At 44.7% G+C, this 12,700-nt stretch overlaps 1 protein-coding gene across 1 annotated transcript; it reads left to right on the top strand.

Annotated features, from left to right (window-relative positions):
• Positions 1-265: 265 nt before the first annotated feature.
• On the top strand, positions 266-7,817 carry fam131aa (family with sequence similarity 131 member Aa). The gene is made up of 5 exons (XM_062987242.1): positions 266-498; positions 3,934-4,021; positions 4,192-4,377; positions 4,466-4,603; positions 5,707-7,817. Exons 1-5 carry the CDS (start codon positions 463-465, stop codon positions 6,042-6,044), a joined length of 786 nt encoding a protein of 261 aa, XP_062843312.1. The 5' UTR covers positions 266-462; the 3' UTR covers positions 6,045-7,817.
• Positions 7,818-12,700: the final 4,883 nt, after the last annotated feature.

Below are 12,700 nucleotides of genomic sequence, written 5' to 3'. Positions count from 1 at the left end.
TGATTTTAACAGTTTTAATTTAATAAATAAATTGAAATCTTAATAAAAATGTGCAGGACAGAAGATGGAACGTGACCAGAGGGGTGTCCAAACTTTTCTCCAAACCTACAGTTGAATCCACCACCCACCCATGTTTAATCCCTGCTGCAGATGTTTATCTTGCATGATCTTCTGGTGTAGGAAGGAGGACCATGCTGAGGATGAGGATGAAGGAGGAGGTGATGAAGGAGGTGTTGGTATCTTTAAGGAACAGGTGGCTCCGGGTGTCTGGAGCAGTGACGCGCTGCTGAGAGGAACTGAGAGGAACCATGCATCCATCCTGCTCTCCTCCATGAACCCCGAACCCTCCACACTTCTCTCACCATGAAGCTCCCAGCAGCCCTGCGGAACCGAGCCCGGCAGCAGTAGGGGTGTGGTTGATCAGTTCCTCTGGATGGTGACTGATGTGTTTTTGGGTGTGCGATGCTCCTGACCGCTTTACCCCAGTTCGGTTTAAAGGTACGATCCTCTCCTCCTCTCCTCCTCTCCTCTCTCTATTATCGTGTTTGTGCTTTGATCTTTGTGTGTTTGTGATGTACCAGGATCTGGATTTATGTGCGTTATTGTTTATTAGCGGCGCTGATTTATTTATGGTTTTATATAAATCGCAGCTTTATGCGCCATTATAAGAAAGATGCGACAGCGGCCGCTCCGTGTTGCCTGGATACAGAACCAACCGGCTGTGTCTCAATCCGCGCTCCACACTACAGACCTCACTACATCATCAACACACTACTGACCAGTTACATGTTTATCACACTACTGACCAACTACATCTACATCAACACACTACCGACCAGTTACATCAACATCACCACCCTACTGACCAACTAGATCTACATCAACACACTACTGACCTCACTACTGACACTCTACGTCTACATCAACACACTACCAACCAGTTACATGTTTATCACCACACTACTGACTGACTAGATCTATATCACCACCCTACTAACCTCACTACTAACCGACTACATCAACACACTACCAACCAGTTACATGTTTATCACCACACTACTAACCTCACTACTAACCGACTAGATCTATATCAACACCCTACTAACCGACTAGATCTATATCAACACCCTACTAACCTCACTACTAACCGACTAGATTTATATCAACACCCTACTAACCTCACTACTAACCGACTAGATTTATATCAACACCCTACTAACCTCACTACTAACCGACTACATCTAAATCATCACCATACTGACCAACTACACCTATATTATCAACATACTGACCGACTAGATCTATATCACCTCACTGCTGACCAACTACACCTATATTACCACCCTACTAACCTCACTACTGATCGACTACATCTAAAACATCACACTACTGTCCTCACTACTGACCGATTAGATCTATATCATCACCCTACTGACCAACTACACCTACAGTATATTACCACCCTACTGACCTCACTACTGATCGACTACATCTAAAACATCACACTACTGTCCTCACTACTGACCGATTAGATCTATATCATCACCCTACTGACCAACTACACCTATATTACCAACCTACTGACCTCACTACTGATCGACTACATCTAAAACATCACACTACTGTCCTCACTACTGACCGATTAGATCTATATCATCACCCTACTGACCAACTACACCTACAGTATATTACCAACCTACTGACCTCACTACTGACCGACTACATCTAAATCACCATATTACTAACCTCACTCTCCATTAAGCTTCTCATGAACGGTTCTTGTGCTGATGTTGCTTTGACTTTCAGTTTGGAACTTGGTAGTTAGTAGATTAATTTTATGATCTGCTTCGTGTTTTAAACCCATTTTCCACACATCTGTAACCACGTGTCCCTGCAGCACTAACAGTCCTAAACGTTTCCAGCCGAACAGACCCACTGTAAGAAGCAGCGTTTAACCCCGAGCCGTGAGCTCTTTTCCCTCCGGCGCTCGTGTGTGGAGGTCACGCGACCGTGTTCAGGTGCTGTAGGAACGATGTGCACAGTAAAACATCGGTGTTTGTTCATGCAGATGTTGCACAGCTGCCACTCTCCTGTTGCTCGGGGTTCGTGCGCGGTACAGGAAGTTAATGACGTGTTTTTCGGCGGGACCAGCTGTCTCGTGCCGTGCCTGTTGCTATAACCACGTTAATTACGCCGCTGCCGGCGCGAGGAGAGTCGAGCTCAGGTGGCTCGCTGTGACATTTCAGCTTCGCTTTAATTCAACACTGTCTTGTTTTCCTCCGTCTGAGGCGTCACGGCACCGCGGACGCTTCGTCCCTCATCAGATCTCTGATTCTGTTATAGATTCACGGGAACCGCGGCTCAGCGTCAGCGTTTATGCTAATGTAGAGAAATAAATTCTCATTTTACGCTCAACGGTGCAATTTAATAAAAAGAAATTTACCAGTGTTTATGTACACGATGTATTTCTCTCTACAGTGATGTATTTAATGTATTTATAGTATTTTATTGGCTTAGAAAATAATAGAAATATTTAAATACAGGTGAGTAGGAGTGCCGGATCGAATTCCTCATCGCTGCTGCAATTACGACCTCTGCTGGCTGATCGAGGTGCTGCACAGAGAGAATTTGGAAACTTAAATTTATTTTAAACTAATAATGATTGTATACGTCTGTTTGCAGTGGGCGTGGCTTAATTACCTGAACTTGATAATTAGGATCATAATTAGGACCCGCACAGACATATGACCAAGGCTTTAGGGAAGGTCCGACTTAACGAGGCTAACTGATACCTGTTTGTTCTTTAATTTTCTCTGGGATCAACAAAGTCTGTCTGTCTGTCTGTCTGTCTGTCTGTCTATCTATCATATATCTATCTGGAATCGTGGGCATCTTGTTGGTGCAGCAGGATATTCCGAGCTCGAATCGCAGCTCTGCTTCCGGTCAGCTGGGCGCCCCCTAGCATGCAGCCAGCAGACAAAATCGGCCACAATCGGTCTGCTGGGTGGGTAAAGACGGGACTAAACAGTGGGCGGGGTCTTTTCGAGGCTGTGTAAGGACCCTGGTTAGTAGGCTGAGGTGCCTGTACAGAAGTGGAGGAACGTGGAGATCAGCGCGTGACTCTCCGTGTGTGAGACCGACCTCATGCACCGATCCACCGAAGTACAGGAGGATAAGAAGAGGGAGGGGAGGGCGTGTCAGGAGAATATACCCTCCTCATACACCATCGGGGTCTACAGCCGAGGAAGAGGAACTGACTACGACTAAACTGGGAGAAAAAGGAAGAAAGATTAGGAAACGGTTGAGAGAGGGATTCTGGGATTCTGGGTCAGCGGGAGGTTCCGTTTGTTATGTGGGTCGAATATTTTGGCGCAGTGAGGAACGAGACAGGAGACGCGCTCACCATCATAACCAAGTCAAACGGACGCGTTTATTTATACAAATACTAATGAATGCAACGTTTCAACCTTAAGGTCCTGCACAGAGTCCTGACCTTCGGCCCCACTCGACAGCTCTGGGATGAACCGGAACGCCGACTGAGCATCAGCGCCCAGCCATACCGTATAAATGCTGTCATATTTTGACTGGACGGGTACAAATTCCTGCAGACGTACTCCAAAGTCTTGTGAGAAGCCTCCTCAGAGGAGCGGCTGTTCTGGATGAAAAGATCACCACGCTCTGTTTTAATACAAAATCACAGTCAGGCGTCCGAATACTTTTGGACACATGGGATTGGATATGACTAAATCATAATAAAACAATCTATACATTGAGTGAATGTGTGTGTGTGTGAGTGTGTGTTGACCAGTAGTGAACTGACCCCACTCATCCATGCCCTCCGCGTTTGTGCCCGGCGTTTGTGCCCGGTGTGTCCAGGTCCTGCAGGACCCGGAGTGCAGGCGCACTAGCACTGACCTCTGTGTCTCTTTTCAGGTAGATGAACCTGTCGAAATGCTTCCCAAATCCAGAAAAGCTCTGAGCATCCAGGAGATCGCCGCTCTGGCCAGATCCTCGCTGAACGGTACCACGTTATGACATCACACTTTACCTTTATTTACACGGTTACATTTTCACTTCTTCTCAGGTGTCCAAATACTTTTGACCACATGACACGTTTTGTCTGATGATTCTTTTCTTCTGGGCGTTAAGCTAACCCCACCATTGCTGATCCCTCCCCCTCCCCCCTCACAGGTATTTCTCAGGTGGTGAAGGATCATGTGACCAAACCCACGGCCATGGCGCAGGGCAGAGTGGCTCACCTGATCGAGTGGAAGGGCTGGTCCAAACCTCTGGACCCGTCGTCGGCGACGCTGCAGTCTCACTTTAACCTGTACTCACACCTCACCGAGGGCGAGCAGGAGGCACGATTCGCTGCAGGTGGGCGTGTCCCCCAGCACCACACACACACACACCCTGGGGGCGGTTATAATGTGACTGTGACTTTTATTTGATTTGATCTTGGTAGGCGTGGCCGAGCAGTTCGCTATAGCGGAGGCGAAGCTGCGCGCCTGGAACTCGGTGGACGAGGACGACGTGGATGAAGATTGTTTCGATGAAGATCTCGCGCAGAACAACGAACTCACCGTCACGACCCAGAGCTCCGGTACGTCCACGCCGCTCCAGGTCACGCGACCGAAAGTATTAGGACGCCGCTCTTTATTACTGACCTCAGGTGTTTCGCACTGTAAAAGCACAATAGTTGTAACTTTCTCACCGTGTGGCAACAGTATTGAAATAGGATTAATCAGACGCCTGGGACTCCAGTGAACCACAGCTAGGGCCGTTACCTCCACGATTAGACACAGGGCAGAAACGTTATTCATGGGAGAGCTGCAAGGTAGAAACCACTGCTAACCAAGAAACACAAACACAGAACATCATACCAGCAGTGAAACGTGGTGGTGGTAGTGAAACCGACTCTCTATTAGTTGCCATATTTTAGAGCTTGTAGTCAGTAGTCCACTTACTTTGGTCATATGGTCATACCGTATTTTCAGCTGAAAGGTCTAAACATGCAGCACTGAAACGCTGGAAAGTCTGAGACTCCAGTGAACCACAGCGAGGGCCTTTATCTCCACAATTAATATGACCACTGCTAACCAAGACAAACTAACACAGAACGTCATTCTAGCAGTGAAACGCGGTGGTGGTAGTGTGATGCGGGGATGATTTGCTGCTTCAGGGCCTGGAACCGACTCATGTATTAGAGCTGGTAGTCAGTGGTCCAGATACTTTTGGTCATTCAGTTGTATCGTATTTTTATGAGATTATTATGTTACAAGTCATGTGGTTTCGTTTGACTCTCGTTGCTTATAGGTGAATAAAATCAATCAATATTTATATAAAGCTTATTATACCTTTTTCACTATGTGGCAACAGGTTTAGGGAAGGCCCTTTCCTGTTCCTGATCGAGCTGAAAGGTCTAAACATGCAGCAGTTGTCTGGAAAGGGTTAAAAAGACGTTTTTTTTAAGTCTGGGACTTCAGTGAACCACAGCAAGGGCCGTTATCTCCACGATTAGTACGATATCCATGGTAACGGTATCCATGGGAGAGCTGCAAGGTAGAAACCAACAGTGAAACGCGGTGGTGGTAGTGGAATCGACTCTCTATTAGTTGCCAGGTTTTAGAGCTGTTAGTCAGTAGTCCACTTACTTTTGGTCAAACAGTCGTATTATATTTTATGATGTTATGTTTTCTCCCACAGACAGCGCGCTGTCCAATCAGGAGAGCTCGACCCCGTGCCGGACGGAGGACGAAGATCCCGGCTTCATCGGGATGAGCTCCGACCCCCAGGAGCCCACGGAGGAGCTCCGGCTCCCGTCGGACGAAACCCGCAAGAAGAAACTCCGCTCACTGTGGAGCCGCGGCGACTCCTGCTACCACTCCTACTCCGAGTCTGCGCTCTCCCCCGAGGAGGAGGAGGGGGAGCTGGGCGTGGAGGACGATGTGTTTCAGGAGGTCTTCTGCTGGTACAGCATCCTGGATCGTTCAGGAGCCGCGTCCTTCGACGAGGACGAGGAGCCGGACACGTCCAGGCAGTGATCGTCGTCATCATCGTCTCATGTTGTACGTCCGTCTCTGTGTATAAACGTTCGTTTGGTATAAACGTCTCCTCCGGCTCCCAACTGGACACCATAAACGGATCGACGGTGCGTTTTCCTCCTCCTCCCTCTGTCCACTCTTTAAGTTTAAGCTTACTAAGCTAACACAGTTAGCATCAAGGTGTTCAAACCGCCGCTAGCTCGCCAGCTAACGTCTCCCTCCGTGTACCGAAAACGCTTAAACTGTCCCTGACGTCCCAATTTACAGATAAACCCACACTCGAATAATTACACCTTTATACCGATTACACATCAACCAGAATTTATTTACATTTATGAGGAACTCTGTTGGTTGCTCCACTTTGATCCGTCCTCCATGTTTGTAGTTTTTGGTGAGGAAAGTCGTGCCGCACTGAATGCTGGGATTGATCTTCAGCGCTGAGGAGGCGTCGGACGCTCCCTCGTTATTCAGTCAGATCATCACTCAGAATTAAGAACCTCAGTAGGAGCATTTTAAGGGAGCTAAGGATTTAGACACGCCCTCTTCTCGGGAGTGTAGGATGATGGGAAATGCGTCTGTGTAGGGAGAGAGCTAGGTTCTCACACAGACCCTTGGTCATCATCGTTCTGCTCTCTGACATTCTATTACGATTTCTGATTCCTCCGCCACATGCACCACCCCCACGCCGGCCACAGGCTGGCACGTGCTTCCTTTCGATAGGTGTGTAAAGCCCGACCTGACCGTGGCACCGCCGACACCGGAGCTCATAATATTGTAAGAACGTTTTCACACCTGGAGTATTATAACGGCTCACTGATTAAAAACAACAATCAATTAAATCAGAAAACGTTTATCCTGATTAAAAATGTAACTGAAGCTCATCATATGTGTGCAGTTTAAGCTGAATAGAGAAAAGTTGCTCTGATAATCGCCGTATTTATAAAATATCACGATTGTATCACGACCAGGATCTGAAAAGTTTAAATCAGATCAAAAATGATGGAAAGCTCTCAGCTCTGCCATCCGGCTGGGCGGGGTGGCTACATGAACGACGATTGGCTTGTTGTTTATACAGGGAGGGAGCCGAACAGGGAGCTCATATCTGAGCGAATTACTCCCTCTGCTGGCTGATTGATGGCGCTGCACAGAGTCGAGGGATAATGCTGATCAGGGTGTGGCTCTCTGTACACAAAGCTGATCTGCATATGAACTCTGGCATGTGACAGTCTTGCTCTCCTCAATCAGGACGGGGATTAACATCAGTAGAGAGGAAGCAAAATGCAATTGATAAATTTGGATGTGCTAAAAAAAAATTTGGGAGAAAATGCAAATCTGTGTGAATCCTGAGCTGCTCCCACCTAGTGGTGATAGGAGGCAATAACACCTGAAGTGTGTTGGAAATGTAATTGCTTTTCTTGTTCTTTCTGTGCGGCCCGGTGATAAATGACCCGCGGACCGCTACCGGTTGATTAAAAATCTAAACGGACTGGATTTAGAATGTGTGAGCCTCATGACTGATCACTGTTTGATGTCGATCCTCTCGTTTTGATCTTCTGCTCCACTGTGACGACGTTTACGACGGCGAGGCTTGGACAGTGAACTCTTACACTCGTGATTCGTCCTCGCCGTGGCCTCGTGGTGTAACCGTGGACTGGTGACGTCACTGTGTATGTGTGCATGACCACGTGCAAATGTTTCTCTCTTTATTTTAATGATTTATTTTTAATACTTTGTACGAGACCCGTCACGATGGAATTAAAGCTGATGAGTGTTCGTCCCGGCGTCCCGGCGTTCTTCCGCTGCTGTGAGATGAATCAGGAGCCAGACTGACTTTATTATTATTATTTTTTATTGAATTATTTACTGATGTACAAAAGAAAACAAACGTCTCTTGTTCTGAAAAATAAATGCGACCGTCGATCCCGTGTGCATTTTCCACGTATGTACAGAGCATGTGTGCTGCGTGTACGTGTGCTAGGTTCTGTGTATCTGTACAGGTTATTAGCATTCAGGAACGCGAGCGCAGGCTTATTGCTTTACCTCTACGTTAATGTGCGGCCTGTTAGCGTACAGTGCACGTAAACACCACAGGGGGCGACACGACATCCATCTAATATCTAACAGCGGGATCGAACCAGACAGGCGGCGCCCCGAATGCCAAACGTACACCGCGAGTATTAGGAGTAACTCCAGCAAGTCTTTCTACATGTTCCCTTCCATTTTAGTCATATTTGGTGGAGAGTCATCCAAGGGTCTCTGTGTAGTGCCATCGATCAGCCAGCAGAGGGCGTAACTGCAGCAGTTAAGAGGAATCCCCTCCGGCCCTCTCCTGGCTGATCGATGGCACTGCACAGAGACTCAGGATAAAGTAGATTGGCGTGTGACTCTCTGTGCGCGATACGAGTCTTACTTAGCTTGCAAACCTCGCTAGCTACCAACGATCTTCACGTAATCGTTATCTTTTAAAAATAGACTTGCTAGGTTACGTTCTAATAGCGGATATTTTAGCATTCAGGTCACAGAGTACAGAAAATATTCCAGAACAGATTCCATCAGACATTCTGAGCAAATCAAACAATATTTAGTGACAAAACGTGACGTAAACAGACGATTATGGCTAGCATTCGTTGCAAGAGGAGAAATTATTATTGCACAGTCGTTTAATCCAACTAAAAAATAAATAAATAAATAATAATAATAATAAAAAAAATAAAAATAAAAGAATAATAATAAAAGAATAATAATAATAATAAAAGAATAATAATACAAGTAATAATAATAATAAAATAATAATAATAAAATAATATTAATAAACAAAAATAAATAAATAAGAATAATAATAAAATCAATAATAATAATAATAAAATAAGAATAAAATAAAATAATAATAATAATGATAATAATAATAATAAAATCATAAGAATAATAATAAAATAAAAATAAAATAATAATAATCATGATAATAATAATAATAAAATAATAATAATAATAATAAAAATAAAAATAAAAATAATGATAATAAAAGCTTCGCAGCTGTAATCCGGGTCAGATTTGATGCTGCAATCAAAGTGCTCATGAATACAGGTCAAATAATCCACCCTGACCCGCACCAGGAGAAAAAAAAAGAAGCGACGCGGCGCAGCACGTGAACGTGAAGGATTTTAATGAATAAATTGAAATAAATCCTGCGTGTCGTCTTTGTCTGGGACTGAATGCTTGTAAAACACACACAGCAAGCGCCCATCCGCCCGAGGGGATTCCTCATAACTGCTGCAGTTACGCCCTCTGCTGGCTGATCACTGGCACTGCACAGAGACGGGGGATAACGGAGATCAGCGCGTGACTAGAATACACGTCTCATAAAGACGGATTTAAACTCATAACCTGCTGAACATGAGCTAAAGGTATTAAAATAAAAGCTATACGATTATTACGACGTCGCTGTAGGCGTGTGCCGATATTACGTTCGGATTTAACCTCGCCGTGTAACTGCGTCACAGTTTATGCTAATATTCCGTTATTCTTACAGACGCCAGAGCGTTTAACGTAACGTCGGCTATGACTAAAGTAAAATCCTGTACCGCGCTCACTATGAATTCTGGGTATTTCATCATGCCATAAATCAACGTATTTGAAAAAAATTATAATAGGAAAAAAGACGCGGAAACAAATGAGGCTTGTGCGTGTTAACTACGTTAGCTACGTTAGCAAGACAACTACAGACAAACTAAACGGCAACAGACATGCTAGCAGCGAGACGGAGGATTTAAAACTCGTTTGTGCCTTTTAGGATCAGCCGTGTGTGGTGCGTCTGATATCAGCACACGCCTACTACACGCCTACTACACGCCTACTACACGCCTTGTGCTGTGTACAGAGTAACTAGGTCCTAGCGACCGAGCACATGCGACACGATGCAGTAAAACCTTCCAGCTCGGACCGCCTGGGTCTCGGAGGTAAAAGTACGACTCGGGTCACCTGATAAAGGTCCCGTGTGCAGATAAACGAAGGTAGCGCGTCGTTAAATCCTGTAACCCGGATCATTTACCTGAACGTGTGAGTTTAGCAGTTAGCATTAGCGAGAATGTTCAGATGAGCACGGAGAGAATCATGCTAGTCTACTAAACCCCAAAAGGGAGGACGCCAGACCCCCGTCTGCTACTGCTGGGATCCATTAGTTTCAATCCCTAGCGGTGCTATCGGCCGGTCTGGCGTCTACATACAGACGTAATAAGCTACGTTAGAGGGGGAGGGAACAGCCGAAGTAAAATGACGTTGTGGAATAAACGTAACCAATCAGATTAGCTCACGTCGAGCTGTTATTATTCCGCTCACTACAGAGTAAAACGTTGTTATATTTTCACATCGAACGTGCTGACGTGCACACCGATCCCTCGTTAGCTTTATCGCACGTGTTTACCCGACTGCCGAGCGTCGCTAACGTACCGACCTTCCTTTTTCACGCCGTTCTTCATCTCTGTGTTGTTTGTTGCTCTCTGAACGCTGGCGTGATGATTAGCGGCTAAATTTAGCTTTGAAATTGTAGCTTAGCTCCTAGAGACGTTCATTCTTATTGAGATGAGACGTGGCGCTCCAGACGGGACGTGGGTTCTGAACGGCTGAGTCACACACACACACATTCATACACTATACACACACACACACACACACACACATTCATACACTATACACACACACACACACACACATTCATACACTATACACACACACACACACATTCATACACTATACACACACACACACACACACACATTCATACACTATACACACACACACACACACATTCATACACTATACACACACACACACACATTCATACACTATATACACACACACACACACACATTCATACACTATACACACACACACACACATTCATACACTATACACACACACACACATTCATACACTATACACACACACACACACACATTCATACACTATACACACACACACATTCATACACTATACACACACACACATTCATACACTATACACACACACACACACATTCATACACTATACACACACACACATTCATACACTATACACACACACACACATTCATACACTATACACACACACACACATTCATACACTATACACACACACACACACATTCATACACTATACACACACCCACACACATTCATACACTATACACACACACACACACACATTCATACACTATACACACACACACACACACACACACACATTCATACACTATACACACACACACACACACATTCATACACTATACACACACACACACACACATTCATACACTATACACACACACACACATTCATACACTATACACACACACACACACACATTCATACACTATACACACACACACACACACACATTCATACACTATACACACACACACACACACACATTCATACACTATACACACACACACACACACACATTCATACACTATACACACACACACACACACACATTCATACACTATACACACACACACACACATTCATACACTATACACACACACACACACATTCATACACTATACACACACACATTCATACACTATACACACACACACACATTCATACACTATACACACACACACACACACATTCATACACTATACACACACACACACATTCATACACTATACACACACACACACACACATTCATACACTATACACACACACACACATTCATACACTATACACACACACACACACATTCATACACTATACACACACACACACATTCATACACTACACACACACACACACACATTCATACACTATACACACACACACACACATTCATACACTACACACACACACACACATTCATACACTATACACACACACACACACACACATTCATACACTATACACACACACACACACACACACATTCATACACTATACACACACACACACATTCATACACTATACACACACACACACACACACATTCATACACTATACACACACACACACACATTCATACACTATACACACACACACACACACACACACTTCCATTAACAGACTCGGTATATTGTGGGGGGCATTTTAGTGTGTGTAGTGTATGATTATGTAGTGTGTGTATGAGTGTGTGTGAGTGTATAAGTATGTGTAGTGTCTTAGTGTGTGTAGTGTATGAGTGTGTGTAGTGTATGATTATGTAGTGTGTGTGTAGTGTATGAGTGTGTGTAGTGTATGATTATGTAGTGTGTGTATGAGTGTGTGTAGTGTGTGTGTGTATAAGTATGTGTAGTGTCTTAGTGTGTGTAGTGTATGAGTGTGTATAGTGTACGTGTGTAGTGTGTGTAGTGTATTAGTGTATGTAGTGTGTGTGTTGTGTATGAGTGTGTATAGTGTATTAGTGTGTGTAGTGTACGTGTGTATTATGTATAGTATATGAAGTCTGTGTTGTGTATAGTGTATGAAGTGTGTGTGTAGTATGTAGTGTGTGTGTGTGTGTAGTGTATGAAGTGTGTGTGTGTTGTGTGTTGTGTGTGTGTAGTGTATGCAGTGTGTGTGTTGTGTGTGTGTAGTGTGTGTGTAGTGTATGCAGTGTGTGTGTTGTGTGTGTGTAGTGTGTGTGTGTTGTGTGTGTGTAGTGTGTGTGTAGTGTATGTAG

The sequence above is a fragment of the Trichomycterus rosablanca genome, chromosome 25 (assembly GCF_030014385.1).
Source record: "Trichomycterus rosablanca isolate fTriRos1 chromosome 25, fTriRos1.hap1, whole genome shotgun sequence".
NCBI classification, from domain to species: Eukaryota; Metazoa; Chordata; class Actinopteri; order Siluriformes; family Trichomycteridae; genus Trichomycterus; species Trichomycterus rosablanca.
This window is presented reverse-complemented; position numbering and strand designations above follow the sequence as displayed.